This window comes from Anas platyrhynchos, chromosome 4 (genome assembly GCF_047663525.1).
Source record: "Anas platyrhynchos isolate ZD024472 breed Pekin duck chromosome 4, IASCAAS_PekinDuck_T2T, whole genome shotgun sequence".
Lineage (NCBI taxonomy): Eukaryota > Metazoa > Chordata > Aves > Anseriformes > Anatidae > Anas > Anas platyrhynchos.
The window spans coordinates 70,357,782-70,375,773 of record NC_092590.1 but is presented as its reverse complement, the minus strand read 5'-3'; the positions used below and the strand labels follow the sequence as shown (position 1 = coordinate 70,375,773).

Genomic DNA, 17,992 nt, shown 5'->3' with positions numbered 1-17,992 from the left:
GTTAGTCTTCTGTCCTGCTTTCCTAGATACATATTGTTATCACAGTTGGGTATTTCACCAATACAAGATCTGCAGTTTTACTAACTATTCAATCTCAGCAAAAGTGCATTGGCTCCTATATAATGTTTTGTTTCACTTCTATTATAGCTCTTGTGACCCTCTTAAGTTGTTCTGTGGGCAAAAGTGCACTTTTCATACTTAGAGGCCTTCATTTTCTGAGATCATTCAAGAGTTTGGGGAAAAAAAAAGATACATATATTTTAAGAAAAATAAAATTTGTTGTAAAACTAGTGTCTCTGACACACCTTCTCTCTTTTTAGGTGTGTGCCTGTCAAGTACGGGCAACAGGAAAAATGTATGCATGTAAGAAGCTAGAAAAAAAGAGAATAAAGAAGAGGAAAGGGGAATCAATGGCTCTAAATGAAAAAAGAATTCTGGAAAAAGTGAATAGTAGGTTTGTAGTAAGTATCTAGTTCTGATCTTGTTCTCGTGAGTTTGTCTGGCATTGTTCGCTTCATGTCTTTTCCAGGAAGTTTTTGGCATAAGATATTTTCTAATTGATTTAGAGAATGTGTGACAACTAAGATAAATGATTTGATAGAGTAACTAGTATGTTTTATGTGATTGTTAGTAGTTCAGTGCAGAAAGTTTTTATACCCAGTATTGAATTAGTTTTAGTCTGCCCATTAAATTTAGTATTATTTTACATTGTATTAAAATTGTTTTTCTTTGAATGTGCTTTGAATTCTGCTTTAAAACTTCAAATGCACTTTTAAAGCATATACCTAAAACTGAAGGAAATAAAACTGTAGTATTCTTCCAGCCCCATCAACAGTTCATTCCAAGTACAGTCAGAAGAAAGATTATAAGGAGCTGTACTGAATCTTTGCTGTTGGCAAGTTCTAAGCAAGGCAAATATTTAATTATTTGAAATAAATGAGATAGATAGAAATTGCACATTTGATCTTAAATAACTTACTCATTTTCTGTAGCATAGGGCAGTTTTGAGTCTTGAAGTTCAGGGAGACGGTTTGACAATCCATAAATGCTGAGATATTAGTAAAATAAGATATATGTATATGCACGTGTTATTTTATAAGGACTTGTACATATAATGTGCAGCTGAATGGTCTCACCAATAAATTTGTTGTCTGGATGGGGCTCTATGGATATCTAAACAGATACGTTGCTAAACTGCTGCGTGTGGTGATACAGGGTTTGTTTATACATGCAAGCTGGTCTGGATTCCTTTGTCTTGAAGTACTGTACTCCAGGAAGATAAACATGGTAGGGTTGCTCAAGGTGTAACCTTAGTGGACAGCAAAAAATTCTCTGCTTTGCTTGTTTGCTTCCCCCCCCCCCCCCAATGAATTCATATATTGCTTATGTTGGAAAGAGGAGCTGTGAATTGGAGTTTACGAGCGAATAATGGTCATCTTCTCCTCCGTCCCCTTTTCAGGTTAGTTTATCCTATACATATGAGACAAAAGATGCCCTGTGTTTAGTACTAACCATAATGAATGGAGGGGATTTGAAATTTCACATATATAACATGGGAAATCCTGGCTTTGATGAAGAAAGAGCTATTTTCTATGCTGCAGAACTGTGTTGTGGTCTGGAGGATTTACAGAAGGAGAGAATTGTTTACAGGTGAGTACCATCTTTACTAGTACCAGCTCATACCTTGGTATTTCCATGTCTGTTTGGCATTAAACATAAGAATTATTTTCTATTAAAACATACTTGTATTCAAACTTATAGTGAAAGAAGCAAGAAAAAAATGTAGGTTTTTTTTTTTTTCACCATGTGTCCCTTAAACTTACTGATCGTATTTGTCTTCTTACTGGTTATTCTGGTCTAGGTACTTGCTGAATTCTAAAACATTAAAAAAAAAAAAAAAGTTTCAAGATTTGTTTGCAAACTCAGAAAATCATGATTTGCAAAGCAATTTGATTAGCAATTCAAATAAATAAACAAGCTTTAGGAAAATGTATTTGCATTCATGTCCACTCTGAAGTAGATGTTCACAGAAGACTGAAGTCCTTTGCTGCGTTGCTCATTACACCCATGTCAGTCGTAATCTTGCATAGCTTCCATGTAGTGAGTCTTAGACTTTTTCCATCCTCTATGTGGAAGTCTAACATACCCACACAGCAGTCAGTCTCAGAAATTAGCAGAACCACAGAGTAAATTGGACTTACACATTGTTCCCTAGAGTTTGGCCAATCTTGTGATGATGCACAATGTGTTTTCGTGTGTGTAGGAGGGAAGCAAGGATAAATTGAAGAGTCATGTTTTCACTCGTTATTCTCATATGGATCAGCTACAAGTATGTGATTTCTTGCTTCCCAAGTGAAAACAAATGTGATTGTTTAAAAACAAAAACAAAACCCACAGCCCTTGTGTTTAAGTTCAGCTTGTTAGCTATTTGCATGCTAGATCTTCAAGTGCATATGTTAAATCCTAGCGTTATCTGAAATTACAGACTTCAGAGTGGTCGTGGTATCTAGATCTGTCCTTTTTTTTTTGTTCTGTTTTTTCATCAGTTTCCAATTATTGGGAGTTTTTATGGTCTGCTACAAAATCTTGGTTTGTGAGTAAGCAAAAAAGTAGTTTCACAGCCAACTTGTGAGTCAAATTGCATCTTACTGAAAAAAATGGAAATTATTTTTAGTTCTCTGTTAGTAATGAAATGATGGACCAAGAGTCAGTGCATGTGCTAGTACCAGAATAATCTGTATGCTCGGGGTGAAAAAGAAAGGGCTTACATTTAGTCATAATACCTGAAGACGTTATGACATTATTTAAACAACTCAGTATAGGGCATACTAAGGGAGTTACTGCCCACTAAATAAATGGATGAAAGGAGACTAATTATACCATGTCAATTCAGCTGCACTTGAGGACTAAAACTAGAAAATGTTTGGATAATTTTATTGTCTTGGTAGAATTACTTTTGGCCCTGCTCTTATTAATAAAGAATGACCAATTCCATGCAAGGAAGTCTTGTTTTTTTTCTCCTTTGCTGAAAGTAGTTTTTTTTTCCTGATATCTGATTATTTTTTTCCATATGTATTTCCTCTTGTATAATGTATTTAGGAGCTTAGTTTGACATTTTCCATTTTTACAGTCAAGAAGCCAAAAAAGGTGGTCATAGATGTGTTCAGGATGTCACTGCTTACAGTGATAGGTTACATGATCAAAATTCCCTGTCAGGCAACTCAAAGGAATTTAGGAATCAATACAGTGACAATGTAAAATAAACGAACCGGGAAGACTGGAAGAATTGGCCATAATTATTTTACTCTCACCAAAGAAGTTTTGCTGGCAACCTGCAGTAATAATGTTTTTGTGAGGAACAGGACAACTTGAAGTACGTCTTCACTATTTCTACAATTTATTTTTCCTAATTGTGGTAACTAATATTTTTCATTTTCTGGAGCAAGAACAGAAGGAACGTTCTTTGTCTCTTGCTGTCATTTAAAAAGTATTTAATACTGAAAGGAGCACTGAATTTCCAAAACCAAAGCTAGTTCTTCGTATTGTTGCCCTATCCCAAGGAAGGGACTGAGCCAGTTTACGTGTTCAGTAGTAGCTTATGAAACTATCTGTAACTTGCAGTATGTTGCTGACATTAGAAAAAATAAGCAAACAGACAGGAACGAGTAGTGGAGCTGTTCTTCCGTCTGCTGCAGAAAATGTTTGCTATGTAGATCAAAATCAGGATTCGCATGGAACAGGGTGGGAAATAAATACTACCTCCTTTCTTAAAGGGACTTCGGTGCTGCAGTTTTACTGCCGGAGTTACCTGTCTCTGCAAGGGTTGTAGTGGCTTTTTATCACATAAGCTGTTGTGAGATCTAGATTTGTCTCCCAAAGTCATGGGGATGCCCAAAGCTCCACTGCTTAATGTATCTGCAAGGCCAAAGTTTGCCTGTTGAATACACAGTGGATAAATGAAGTAGCTCCTTGCCCATCTCCCGTTTTTGCTTCAGAGCAGACACCTTTACACTGAAAGCCCTGGAAGGATTTCATTCAGTGCTGTTCAGTGACTGCACTGAGTTCCAGTCGCTACATGTAGCACTTCTTCATCGGAGAACCCTTGAATTAGCTAATAATTCCAGATAATCGTGAGAGTATTACATTTATTTCACATCTTCTTATCAAGAAGTTTTCTGTGCAGGAGGGCTGCTGTAAGCTATAGCAAAAACAGACCACTGCATGCCTAGTCCAATTAAAAAAGTATATATTTTTAAATCTATTTTTTTAAACGAACCTCTTAATTTGGGGGGGACAGGAAGGGTTTGAATATCCCATAACGTTTGTTTTTTTTTTCTTTTGTTCTTAAAGGAAACATTTACAAGATGTCTCTAAAGTGCAGAATTGCAACACAGCAAATTAATTGCTCTTTTACTCTTTCTTGAGTCTTGCTAACATTTAATAGCTAAGGAATGTTTCACGTGAAACTTCTGTTCCCAGGAAAAGAAGTAGCAGAGACTCTTAGAAAGTTGATTGCAAACAATCCTATCTAGATATAAGTGCCTACTAAGCTTCAGGAGCTGCGTGTCAAAATAAAGGAATTGAGTTTGAATTGATGATAAGTGTATGCTTTTAGTTCTCTTTGTTGATATTCTGCCACAACAGGATGAAATGGAGCACCAAACTGCAGCAAGTACCGACTTGTCTTGCTGGTGTGGGTTTGCATGGCTAATGGCTCAGAGAAAGGTCTTCCACTTGTGAGCGCAGACTTGGTTGTAAGATGGTGGTTCTTCACGTCAGGATTTTAGTGTTGTGTCTCTCATCTGTGAAATACTTTTTTTTTTTTTTTTAAGCATAAATGGGATAAAGAGTTGGGAAACTCAACAGGGAAACGATTTATATTACAGGTCCTCAACTTGACAACTCTTTTGTATATAGGTGAAAGCTGGAAAAATACCTTTTATTAGAACCATTATAAGAAGTCCTGCATTGCCTCAGTTACCATTCATGATGGCTGATAATTTTACCTCTATATAATTCATATTTTTTTCTGTTTAATTTGTAGAGACCTGAAACCTGAGAATATACTCCTTGATGACTGTGGTAAGTAAAAATTTTAAATTTGGAAATCAGGAATTACAAAACTAATTAACACTGTGCCAGGAATCAAATGAATTAGTATCTTTGTAACAGAGGGGACCTGACTGACAAATGTTAATATTCTAATGTGTTTTAATTAGTAAATTAAAAAAAGATCAAAACATAAGTGTCCATGCTTTTTAGAGAGTATGAGAAAATACTGCAGCCATGGGAGAGGAGAACAACACATAATATTGTAAGGGTCAGTTTCCCACCTCAGAATGAATTTGTTTCCTTTTTTCTCCTCCTCCTCCCTCCCTCTTTATGTAATTTGGCTAAAACTTTTGCATGGATTTGTTTTACTTTTACATGGATTTGTTCTTTGTTTGTCTTTTCATCTTTTCCTATGAAAACGTAATTTGTTAGAAGCAGTGCCAGAATTACACTTAATCAGTAAAATATAATATTAAGTAATAACGAGGAAAAAATCTGAGGCATGCGTGTTTGTTTTAACACTTAACTAAAACAGCTTGGTTGGTTACTGGTGTAGATATGGCTCAGGAGAATCAAAGAAGTAAGGAAAAATATGAATAAATGTTTTTATGTATTTTTCTTCCAAAAGCCAATTTTTTTTTTTATAATGCCTTTGTATTAAATCTGTCAGAATCTTCTGGATTCACTGTAGAACATGTGCAGCAATCACCTTCTTCTAAGCTATGGAGGAATATTACCAATTTGTTCTTGTAATTGTCGAGTATTAAAGGAAACTTTGCATTTGGAGTCATTAGCACAAAGCTTAGCTTTTTTTTTTTTTTTTGAAAGTCAGCATGTTCTGACTGATAAAGTGCTTAAAAAAAAAAGCCTTATGAGAAGTCACTTTGCAAGAGCTAAAGCTTTTTTAGACATCAAATGCATTCTTTAATTTTTCTCCCCAGCAAAGTCTTGCAAAAGCAGAAGGTTTCTTTGAGGGAAAATGTAGCCTTACAGTACTGCGCGAGAATGCTTTCTCGGTGCCAGGGATATTCTGATCTTGTTCCAGAGAGCAGAGGGGACTAATTAGAAAATCACTTCAGGAGCTCACATAGTGCACTTGACAAGGGGTTCATCAAATGTCAGGGAAAAGAAGAGCATCTGCATGTACTTAACATAGCATTTGCTGCTCAAGAGCATGTAGTTATTTCTAACCAACATAAAAAGTGACACTTAACTTTTTCCACTCTCTCTCTCTGTCTCTCTCTCTCTAGTCGTCCCCCCCCCCCCGATTATCTAGCACGTGTAAATAAGAAATGGATATGCTAATATTTAGCACAGATGCTGCTGAGCTTTTTGAATGACAAAATATTTGCAAAGGACTGTGTCAAATATTTGAATGGGCTACCCAGAGAGGTGATACACTTTAGAAGGCTTTTTTTCTAGAAACAGATTTTTTTTTACCAAAATGTGGAGCAGACTCTGCTTTATCTGGAGGAGGGTGTGCTAGAGACCTGAAGTCCTTTTCATCCTGAATTATTCTGTGAATCTGTGATGGTTCTGTAAATAACACTGTCCCTGACAATGTATGCAGTATTCAAAATGTATTGGGATTTTTTTTGTTGTTGCTTTCACCCCTAAATCTTTCTACCACAGTTAAGGAGCAATTTTCAGTTTGAAAATTCAGTGGACAACGAACTTGTCCTTTTTTCTATCTAGTCTTTTTTATTTTTAGTGAGAAAATAGGTTTTATATTTTCAAATCAGAACAATGTCAATACAATTCTTGCTTTAAATTGCCTTAGCTCTTTGCTGGACAGACTCAACAGAAAATAATCTATATTTGTTCATGGAGATGTGAGGGAGTGTGGGGGTAAACTTGTTTCCTTTGCCCTTCTTGGACTTTCCCCATCTGAGCAATATTATTCATGACAAATCACAGTTCTCCATAAGTCTGCTTTTACATTAGAGGTCCTAATGTAAATGGCACGCGTAATGGGAGAGGCAGTTAACTGGAGTTGGCTTAAGTTTGGCTGATAAATTGAAATAAAAGCTGAAGTTTTCTGCAGTAGACTGAGTCATGAGAAGGGGAAATCCTAATATTGAATTGGCATGTTATAATATAAGTAATTCTAAGTAGATTTGGTCAGGCTACTTCTCTTTTTGGGTAGAAGTGGGGATAGCAATCCCAATTACTTCATTACTAGGGTACTTTGTTAGAGGAAAACCTGATGTTTCAGTACAAGTTATAGCTTTGTTATATTAGGAATGAATGGAGAAAATTCTGATGTTTTGTTAGGAAGTGAGAAAGCTAGGTGTTTGTGTGTGGGAATACAGAATGGAAAAATACACATATCTATTACGTAGATCCAGAACTCAAAATAAGCAGTGATAATTTCTTTGATACTAGAGTTGCAGCCCATGCCAAAACTAGGAACAGAGTACTTCACAATATCTTTGTGTGTGTGTGTGTGTGTGTGTATGACCTTCAGGAAATGAGTTAGATTTCTACCTCTCTTCCTTTTACGTGTTTTTAATTAAAAAAAAAAAAAGTTGTGGGAGGGACAAATAAATCACTCCTTTATAGTTATAGAAACTTAATGTTGTGAGGTATATGAATGTTTTAATATTTTGGGTATCTTTTTATGAGGTATGCAAGAGAAAATTGTTTTTAAATACGATATTTTATTGTTTGCTGACCATATTTTATGTCTTTTAACACGAACAGGACATATTAGAATTTCAGATCTTGGATTAGCTGTGCAGATTCCAGAAGGAGAAACAGTCCGAGGACGGGTTGGGACTGTTGGTTACATGGGTATGTGAAATATCCTTTGCTAGTTATGTTTCACCAGCAAGTTAGGTTAAACTTCTGCAAATATATGAGTGACTTGTATGAAGAACTATATTGGGTCTGGGAAGAAAGGTTACAGTACATGGTGGAAAATGCTGGTTATAAGCCTTCCAGTAAACATGAAGAATTAACTTTGGAAATTCTAGTTTTAGGTTGAAGAAAGCAAAGAAAGCACTTAATTTCTTCTGAACTGAAGCATTAAAAAACGTAGATGCTTCTATTGGATACACATATAGAGTCCTCACCATAGAAATTAATATTTCTTCAGAGTACAAAAGAGTTGCTTAGAAACTTTTTGCACAGAGCCAAAAGAGTACCTGAGGGTTTTTCGGTATTTAACAAATTAAAGTAAATTGTCATGGTTTTTGTTTGTTTTGTTTTGTAGCTCCAGAAGTGCTCAAAAATGAAAAGTATACATTCAGTCCAGATTGGTGGGGTCTCGGGTGTTTGATTTATGAAATGATTGAAGGACAGTCGCCATTTAGGAAACATAAGGAAAGGGTCAAACGGGACGAGATTGACCGGAGAGTAAAGGAAGACCAAGAAACATATTCAGACAAGTTTTCTGAGGAGGCAAAATCCATCTGCAGGATGGTGGGTGAAGAGACATAGAGGTTTGAAAATTAAATTTCTAATCCTTTTAAGAGATGAACTGCTTTATTTTAAAGTCTTTTGTTGAAGAAGACTTGTATTTTGTATTTTTTTTTAAACTGGGTTAGTGTGGAATAAGAGCTCTTAAATCTTTCTCTGGTTCAGATGGACATTTCTGATGCTCTGTGAGTTGCTTGTTTATCAGACTTTGAGAATTCAGAACTTTTTTTCGAAGACAAAGGGAGACTGCGTAAATGGATTTCTCATTCATGTGAATGAAAAAATGTAACACTTCTTAGACCACACATGATTATGTGACAGAACACAATAACATCTTCAACTTTGATACTGCATGAGGAGAAATGCCAGAGTAGTATACTAGTTGCCTAAAAAGAGTCTGTACAAGACAGTAGCTTTTTTTTAATCTTTTGTGCTCTTAAATTTAGAAAGAAGCACACCTATGCAGAAAGCTTCAAAAATTTTCTTTTCTAGTATATGCAAAATGGTTAAATTACTTAACCCATTGGAAAAAAAAAAGGTAAATCTGCATTTCCTGAAAGTAATATCAACTGCAAAAGCTATTCAACCTGGCATCAATTAAAAAACAATAATAATAATAAAATAAATAAATAAATATAAAAAAACTTTGGGTCTAATCTTAATTATCAGGATAATCAACAATCTTTTTTTTGTTTTGCTTTGTTTTGTTTTTTGTCTCCTGAACATCTTTTTGCTCCTGTAATGTTGTAGTTTAGATTTCCAGTTCATTTTGATACCACAATAAGGTTCATCTTGTAAAAGCCCAAGTAAAAAAAGATACAGATTTTTGTCTTTAAATTTTGAGATAATATCACTAGATCAGCTTTTTTTTATTCATACCTTTGCAGTTACTTGCGAAAAATCCAGGTGAACGACTGGGCTGCACTGAAAATGGAGCTGCTGTTGTAAAACAACACCCTATTTTCAAGAATATTAACTTCAAGAGACTGGAAGCTAACATGTTGGAGCCTCCATTCTTGCCAGATGTAAGTAGGTGAGACAGATTTGATTAGTATCTAAAAAAGGCATGAACTGTCATAATTCTGTGTCAGTAATCATGTGAACTCCAGCGAAACCTTTAAAGTTATTTACATTGGCAGAAGAATGCCATTGTGTAGCTATTGATGGCTAGTTGTTTTGTGGCATTTTATCTGAGATTACCACTATTGTAAATTGTTTTCTGTGGCACTGTGGAGCTTTGTAGCTGATTTCTTAGCCCTGAAAACTCTGCATTCCTGTATCAGATGCTGAATAAATAAAGATTAGCTTTGAGGAAATAACTCTGGAGTTGAAAGGAAGGTAACAAAGGACAAGTGAATTATGACAACCAGTAAGAAAGTCAGAGATGCTGCATCCTCTTTCTGTTTTCAGTATTCCTGTTGTGTTATTTGCAGGATGGACAGAACTTCTCAGGTGCATTATGATGAGATTATTTAAGTTTCTGCTTTTGCATTATCTGTATAGTGTAATTTGGTGATTAGCAATGTTAAAAAACAAAACGAAAGTGCAGATATTTCATGCCCTGCTCTGCTTGTCTAGGGGAGAAAAAAAAAAAAGAAAAAAATACTTAATGAAGCAATCTTGTCTTGTACTGCAGCCACGTGCCGTGTATTGTAAAGATGTTCTAGACATAGAGCAGTTCTCAACAGTAAAAGGAGTGAACCTGGATACTACAGATGATGACTTCTATTCCAAGTTTGTTACGGGTTGTGTCTCAATCCCTTGGCAAAATGAGGTATTGTATATTTCATAGAAGATTTTCTTTAGCACAGAAAATGTGAAGGTTCATTAAGGGATATAATCATGATATTAACTTCTGTGGAATATGAAGAAATTTTTCCATTAGACTTGTTTGCTTAGAGACTTTGGAAATTTTTTTTTTCCCAAAACATTAATAAATTACTAAAAATGAAAGGACTGCCATAAATTTGCATAAGATAAAGTCTGGCATCTTGTCGTCGTGCTTGTAGCCTACAGAACAGTATTCAGCATCAGTGTCACCATACCTTCCTTGTTCTTCTTCCATATGTTATGGAGTATTGCAGTTCATGCCCAAATGTCACTAGAGTATCCAAATGACGTAGTAATAGCAGGCTTACCTTTTCTAAGGTTTCAAAACAAACTATTCAGCATCAGTCAACTCAGACTTTCTGTTAAGGTTCTTTGCTCTGACAATGAGCAGTCTAGGATTCTGCATAGATCATTTCTCCTACTCAGTCATGGTTATTAATAAAGTTCAGTCCATGCCATAAAGGTATTCAATTTGTTAGGCTCAGTTGCTCTGAAATGAGGGGAACAGACAGAAAGAAAACCAAATATATAACAATACAGAAAGCAAATCCACCTCTTGTTCTAAAAACTGCTTATGGCATCATAGGCAGGAGAAGTGCCTTCCCAAAGTGAAGCATCACAGTGTTTACCTGCATATTGGTGGGGTTTTAGTTTTCTGGGTGGTCAAGGTGAGTGTAGACTTTGCCTTCCTTCATGTGGGTCTGCAAATGGTGTTTTGGTAGCAAGTAACTCCTAGGAGTACAGTCAAAGTAAATAGATGATAAATTGAATATGTTTGAGAGGCTTGTATGGATACTTAATTTATTTCATGTCTTTCAAAGATGATTGAAACAGGATGCTTTGAAGATATTAATGCATTTGAAACTGATGGTACTGTGTCACCAGACAGAGAGAGGTCTCCTAAACCAAAGAGAGGCTTCTTTCACAGACTTTTTAGTGGAGAGGTAAGGGTATTTCTTTTCTTTGATAAAATTTCCAGTGAGACCTTAACATCTATTCACCTATAGCATTAAATAATCCGATAGGAAAAATAGTTTTTCTTTCAATACAGAGAGAAATGAAACCTGGCTTATTGTGGCTTTGCCCCCCACTGCATTTCAGAAACTATAGCAGTCTATAACTCCAGGAGTTTTTCCTCCCTCAGCGTTCTGTGTTCCTCTAGTATCTGCTAGCTGTTGATTGTGGGGAAAAGGTAGTGTATGCTGCTAATAAATAACTGTCTTGTAGGACTTTTCTTTCTGAAGGTATTTACTCAAGTCTTGTTCCTTAACTATTCTGACAGCTTTTTGTAGAAGAGTAGGTGATTTGAGAGATAATTGAGGGCCCCCTGTGTAAAATCTTAAATAGAACTGGGTTATTTATTCAGAAGTGTGATCGGGCAGTGCAACTCATAGTACTTGCTCCTTTAGAATTACTTTAGAAAGGAGCAAGTACTCCCAACGAATCATTCAGGTTGGAACAGACCTCTAAGATCATCTAGTCCAACTTTTAACCTAGTACTGAATCATTCCAGTGTATTAAGCTAAGCAAAGATAACCCCTAAATGAATGAATGTAAAGAAGTGTTACGAAACAAACATTAAACTTCCTAAAATATTTTAATGCTATCACCAAAACAACAACATAAATGTTTACATAGCTTTTGATAATGCACAGCCTTTCATACAGACATGAATTCTCCTCTTTAATAAACATTTAGATGTACATGAATTGAATCCCCAAATGTTTACTATCTAAAAGATAGGACAGTGTGCTTGCTTATAGGCAGTGAGAAATAGGCTGTTTCTGAAGTTTTTCTGTAGATGTATTTCAGAATTCTGCTTGCTCAGTATGCCTGCACTTAAAGTGGAATTATTTTGAGAAGTACGAGTGTATTCCAGTAGACAACACTTCTTTAGAAACTACTTTTGCTTTCAAGCGGAAATGGAATTTTAAATTTGCTAGGAGCATATCAGTAAGTAGCCACAACAGGGCTGTGTATTAAAATTGCATGATGATGATTTTTGTCATCAGCTGGTAATTCACCCCTGTAAAATGGTACAATGCTAATGGCATGTATAATAGTACTGCCATTTCTAGTTCACCTTTCCAAATTCACTTCATCCACTTTCATAGTAAGAGAACAGAAGGAACAATTAAGTATAGAATCATAGAGTATCAGAGTTGGAAGGAACCCACAAGGATCGAGTCCAACTCACATAGCTAAAGTTAAAGCTTGTGTCTTACCTGTGGTCTTACCAAACTGAATCAGCAGGGTTTGTATTGTTCTTTGTACTGCGAGTCTTAAAAATACTAAAATATATGTTGAGAGCTCTTAAAGTAAAGACACTGCAGTTATTTGTCCTGTGAAGTTAAAAGAAGTACAGAACCTAAGGTTAAATGAAACTTTAATGACTTGAGCTTTGGGGCTGGGCTGTGGTTTCCTTTGATACTCCCAAAGCATTTAGTTAGTATGGAGCAAAATGTTCTGGAAACAGATCCAACCCCCTCCCTGCCACCCAGCCTTTGTGCCCCATAACACATACAAACCAACAACAGTGTTAGCTCTGCAGCTAAATTGTCTTTGTCTTTTCTTACAGGTCTGCTTTAAATCTGATTGCAGTGATGATGAACAGGAGTCCTCCAGACTTTAAGTCATTTTACTGTCATCAGAAAGGATGAGCAAACTTTAAATGTTTTATATCTCTGTAGCAAAGTGTATTATATATATTTTTTATCTGAGTTCAAGAATTTTTGTACATTTGTACTTCATTTGTTTTAAGATGTATATTTTCACTAAAGCTTAATTGTACAAAAACCGAGTGCCGTTTGAGTGAGTGTGTTTCTGTATGTATTTCATTTCTTTTTTATTTTTTTTTCTCCCCAGTGGAATGAATCTAGAAATACTAAAAGGATTTTCAAGCACAGAGATAATACCCATGGCATAAATTTAACTTGACTTTATGCTTCTGGTAAAACACTTCTTGTTCATTAGGACCTTTATTAGCTGTTTTTCTTAACAGCAACGTTACTGTACTGATAAATTTTGTAATTCTGTTGTTATCTGGCATCATGGCAGTGCTATAATTTAATGCATCTTTCAAGAAACTGCTAAGGAAAAAAAAAAGGAATTCAGTGCACCATGGCCAGCTATTATGAAATGCTCTTTACTTTTTAGATCTGATAATTGCCTTGGTCTGTACTTACTTTTTTATAGAATTCTGGGCATTTAGCTTAATCTTGTAACAAACTCTACGTACCCTGTTCTTTTCATTTCTACCTGTCTTATACATTCTCTCCATATGTTTACATGCAAGTAGACCTATGCCAAAATTTTTGTAATTTTTTAGTACTTTGCACATACTGAAAGGATTTTTTTACCCGTGGAGACTCATTTTTATTTTTTCCTGCAAATGAAATTGTTTACAATTCCATGTAGGGTGTTATAGTTTTATAATGGGTTAAAAAGCAAAGCACAGGGTCTTCTTTAATACCTTATTCTCTGCTGATTACATTGTAATGTGCAATGTTGTAGCATTGACAGTAATCACTGCCACTGAGGGAAGGACAAGGTAGCGTTAAGTATAGACTTAAATTTTGTAAATAATCTTTACTTATACCCTTTAAAAACTTACATATGAAACCTGCTTTTATGGTCACTTAACAGAGATGTGGAGCTGGTATTGGAGTTTTAGTTAAGATTACCTTTCATTCATTAGTAAAACTGTTTCCATTCTCTTGGAAACTTGTCAAACATCCACTCTTACGGGCTCAAAGTGTGACAGACTTTATTTTGTAAGGCTTTGTGTAAAGCATTTTGTCTGTGTATGAGAATAAATTTAGGGAACACATCTCTGTTTTCAAAATTTCAGTTAGAGTATTGAAATCTAATGGAATGTTCTTGGAGTTGGAGATAGGACTTTTGCTATATATTATGTTCTATATTCTGAAAATTGTCTCCACTGAGCAGGCATTTTTTTCCTGTCTCTAGGGCTGCGACCAGGCTGCATATGTTTTATATGCACAGACCAACTGAATATATCTCTACCTCAACAGGTTTTTGCTTGTGATCCACTGACCCATTGGGAGAAACTTAAGCTACTTCTGAAAGGCTCTGATGATATATGTGGTAGTTAAGCCTATTGTCAGGTGTAAATTCACAATATTTTGTCTCCAGTGGCAAATGTTTTAGTTTGTTACAATTTGAAATAAGTCGGAAAACCAGTGCTTTATGGAATTCTGCTGGGGTTGAGTTGGTGTCTATTTGGAATTATTCCTCTTGGATATTGTCTCACAGAAATGCAGAATGATTCTTCTTTGGTGCATGTTGAGAATGACTCTGTTTTTGGTGCATGTTTCCTGATGTCTAAAATGGCACAGAGGACAGCAAAATTACTACCATGGGAAGTACAAAGAGAAATTGTCGGGAGGGGAGTTTGAATAAATTACTGGATGACAAATCTGATGCAATAGTGAAAGGATCAGAGACTTGACAAAAAGAAATGCCTACAGTAAGGGTGTTGGCTAGAACCATTATGTGTGAGACAGTGAGTTGCCATGGTCTGACCTGACCCTCCTTATCATGTACCACAAAAAGACCTGACCCTCTTTATAGTGTACTGCAGTAATAGAAGGAATCTAAAAAGATGGGAATGGAGAAATGGAGAAGTAACGAAAGTGTTTATAAATACCTACCTAGTTGGGCTATTGATCATGTTTCTCTTATCAACAGGCTTTATTTTTTAAGATCTTAGGTTTACTGTTTTGAGGCAAAGGTGATGGTATATTGACACTAGCCGTACGGAGTGACAGTCTGGATTTAATGCCTGCTTAGAGCTTGAAATTTGGTCAAGAATACCAAGGACACAAGCTGGGTAATTTTTATGAAGAAAATATAGGAATTAGCTTTAACAAATATAGGAAATCTGAAATTAAATTTAATACGCATTTCAAACCTTCTTTTCATTTTGGAGAGAGATGGATTTTAATTAAAAATAGGGCATGTGTGGGGAATCACTCCTGCATTTTGGAGTGCTGAGGCTTAACACTTATCCTCCAGGGATCTGTGAAGAAAAGAGACTAGATGAAGAGAAAAAGCAAATCATTCCTAAGAGCTGGTTCCTTCAATTATTTATACATCTGCTGTTCTGGACAAGGTACTCTGACCATGCAACGAAGTGGTTTTTTGTGTGTGTGTGTTTTCATGAAACTTTCAGTTCACAAGTTTTCCCTTGTGTTATGAATAATACCGCTGGTTGGTTGGTTTCTTTTTGAGGGTAACTACATGTTTGCAGGGTTAAGACCTAAATTTTTTTTTTATTTTTTTATTTTTTTCTTGCCTGTAGGGTTAAGATAGCATTTTTCAACCTAAAAGTTTGTTCCTTATGACATTCAGTGTGTATGACCTTACTCTTTGCACAACTTACTAACCTTATGTAATAATAATAAATACATTAAAGCTGTTTCCATCTGTGCAAGTATCAAGGTATTAAAATATAATCAATTAGTAAAGATGTCCACGCATATGATGACTAAATATTGTCTACTGTGAATACCCTAATGAATTAGAAAGGACAAGAAAGTAAAAACAACATCATTCTCTTTATACGGTACATGGAGATTAAGATGTTATGCTGTGTAATCTAAGGCGATTAATATTGCTTAAATGTCTTTACTAGAGTATTATTAGCTTGGAGATTCATTTTGAAAGTGAAGAAAGGGATAAGGAGAAGGGAGAGCACATGGAAGTGAAATACTGTGGTTTGATAAATGTAATATGAAGTTTGCTCTTGATTTTTTGTAGGATGCAACTGAGACAAAAAAGGGGGAAAGCAGCAGGCTGTGATTACTCACAATGTAGCCTTTTATTTCCACGAGGCTGTAATTAAAAAAAAAAAGTCATTCTGCCTTCATTACAGCTCCATGAATTCAGGTTCCAGATCCATGTTACAATGTTCTAATAGCAGTGAGACAATCCCACAGCCCAAGTGCTTTGTTCTATTGGTGCAAGATGTGGAAAGATCTATGAATTTGATGGAGTTATTTGTATGAGATCAATCTTTCTTTTCTGTGGCTTGTGTTTTCAAGCATTTGTGTATGTAAGACTTAATGTCTGCTTGCGCATACCTCATCAATCTATATAGAGAGCTCGAAATTGAAACTGTGAAAACAAGGTACCAGGATCTTACTGGCTTTCTTAATGCTTTTAAATGTTGCAGCCAACAGAATAGAATCTTCATGCCTCAGGGTTGGTTTCTTTCTTTAAAAGAAATTGTCACCTTTTTTTCCTCATTGTTGTAGTGTTCATAATAAAGATGTTATAATCTAGAGTGGATACCAACAAAACAGTCTCAGCTGAAGAAAAGAGGACAAAAATAATTACTGTATAATCATAAATAGGAAAACTGTGGTGTGTCAATAACAAAGAGATAGTTAGTAGTATATCTTAGCCTATAAAAGATGTTGCATATTCAAATATTTAAAACAATATATCATGTTTTTAATTATAAAGCAATCTCAGAATAAAATTGTCTGATTTGAGAAATCAGTGAGAGAAGCTATTAAAAACAAATAAAAATCCATTTTTGTAGTGCACTTCAATTATTTTTCCAAGTATACAGATGTAAGAAATTTCTCATTGCCATTTGTACAAATGAAGAATACTAGTTCAGTTGCAAAATTCTGATTTATCTGCCGGCTCTGGTAAATTTTAATAAGTCAGAAAATATCTTTCAAAATTCTCAGACAAAATCTGATACAGATCATATTTGTAGTCATGATAAGCAAGAGATCTTATTTCACAGATAATTTGATATATTCAATTGTAACAAGTTGATAAAATAAGTCAACGGAAATAATATTATTTACTATGGTTGACTACTTGATATTATACTAATTTAACATTGGAATTATCTCCTTCATTTTTGCATAGATTTTCAGAGAGTGCTTCTTTTCAAGACATGGTAAAAAGGGATTTTTTTTTTTTTTTTTAAAGGAGAAGAATGTTAAACTAAATTTATGTTTACTTTGATTTGAATTACCTGCTTGGCTCATTTTGGTGATGATGATGTCTCTTCTGCTGAGTGTACACTTCTTTTATTTCATACTTGTTTTTATGGTGTAACTCAAGTTTTGCACATGGCACATAGGTAGCCTTTCTCTCATGTTCCACACGTGTCCAAAATACCAGAATTCTTTTCACGTGTAATGATGTTGACTGTTAAATGTGATGTGTTAGTTTCAGAATCTCCAAACCACTGAATTGTTCTTGTATGAGCTGTTTTCCTGGATGTTCTATCACTGTTATACCTGAAATAAAAGCAAAACACTGCCGCACATATCAACCACAGGTATTATTGTCTAATGTGATTTATTCACCATGTCTATCATGGTTGCAGGGATATATAAAGGAAAAAATGTAATAAAGGAAAAATCACAATTTGTTGAAATAGCAATGTGTTTTACGTGCTCTTAATTTTTTATTTTTAACCAATGTGTGAGTCTGTTGGATCCAGGAAAAAGTACCCTAGCTCTATTATATTTGCTTAATTGATACCATATCTCTTGGTCACAATTTTATTTTCTATGTTAATTTCAAACAGATTTGTGGGGATGGGCTACTTTACATTAACACGTTTACTGTAGTAACATTACGATGTGGATGTAAGATCGGCCAGTAGTAGCTGTACCTCAACCTGTCATCAGCCTTATCA

The 17,992-nt window shown here is 35.1% G+C and overlaps 1 protein-coding gene across 2 annotated transcripts in view; it reads left to right on the top strand.

Moving 5' to 3' along the window:
* GRK4 (G protein-coupled receptor kinase 4) overlaps positions 1-17,628 on the top strand; it is a 37,119-nt gene extending 19,491 nt beyond the window's left edge. The window contains exons 8-16 of one of the 2 annotated variants that reach the window (XM_038178212.2): positions 321-461; positions 1,460-1,650; positions 5,045-5,082; positions 7,756-7,845; positions 8,267-8,475; positions 9,360-9,497; positions 10,109-10,246; positions 11,124-11,246; positions 12,881-17,628. In XM_038178212.2, coding sequence (XP_038034140.1) covers positions 321-461; positions 1,460-1,650; positions 5,045-5,082; positions 7,756-7,845; positions 8,267-8,475; positions 9,360-9,497; positions 10,109-10,246; positions 11,124-11,246; positions 12,881-12,934 — 1,122 coding nt within the window. In that variant the 3' untranslated portion in view covers positions 12,935-17,628. Of the gene's footprint in view, positions 1-320; positions 462-1,459; positions 1,651-5,044; positions 5,083-7,755; positions 7,846-8,266; positions 8,476-9,359; positions 9,506-10,108; positions 10,247-11,123; positions 11,247-12,880 lie in introns of those variants that run through there. The other variant, XR_005265370.2, reaches the window with a different exon arrangement.
* The last annotated feature ends 364 nt before the right edge of the window (positions 17,629-17,992 follow it).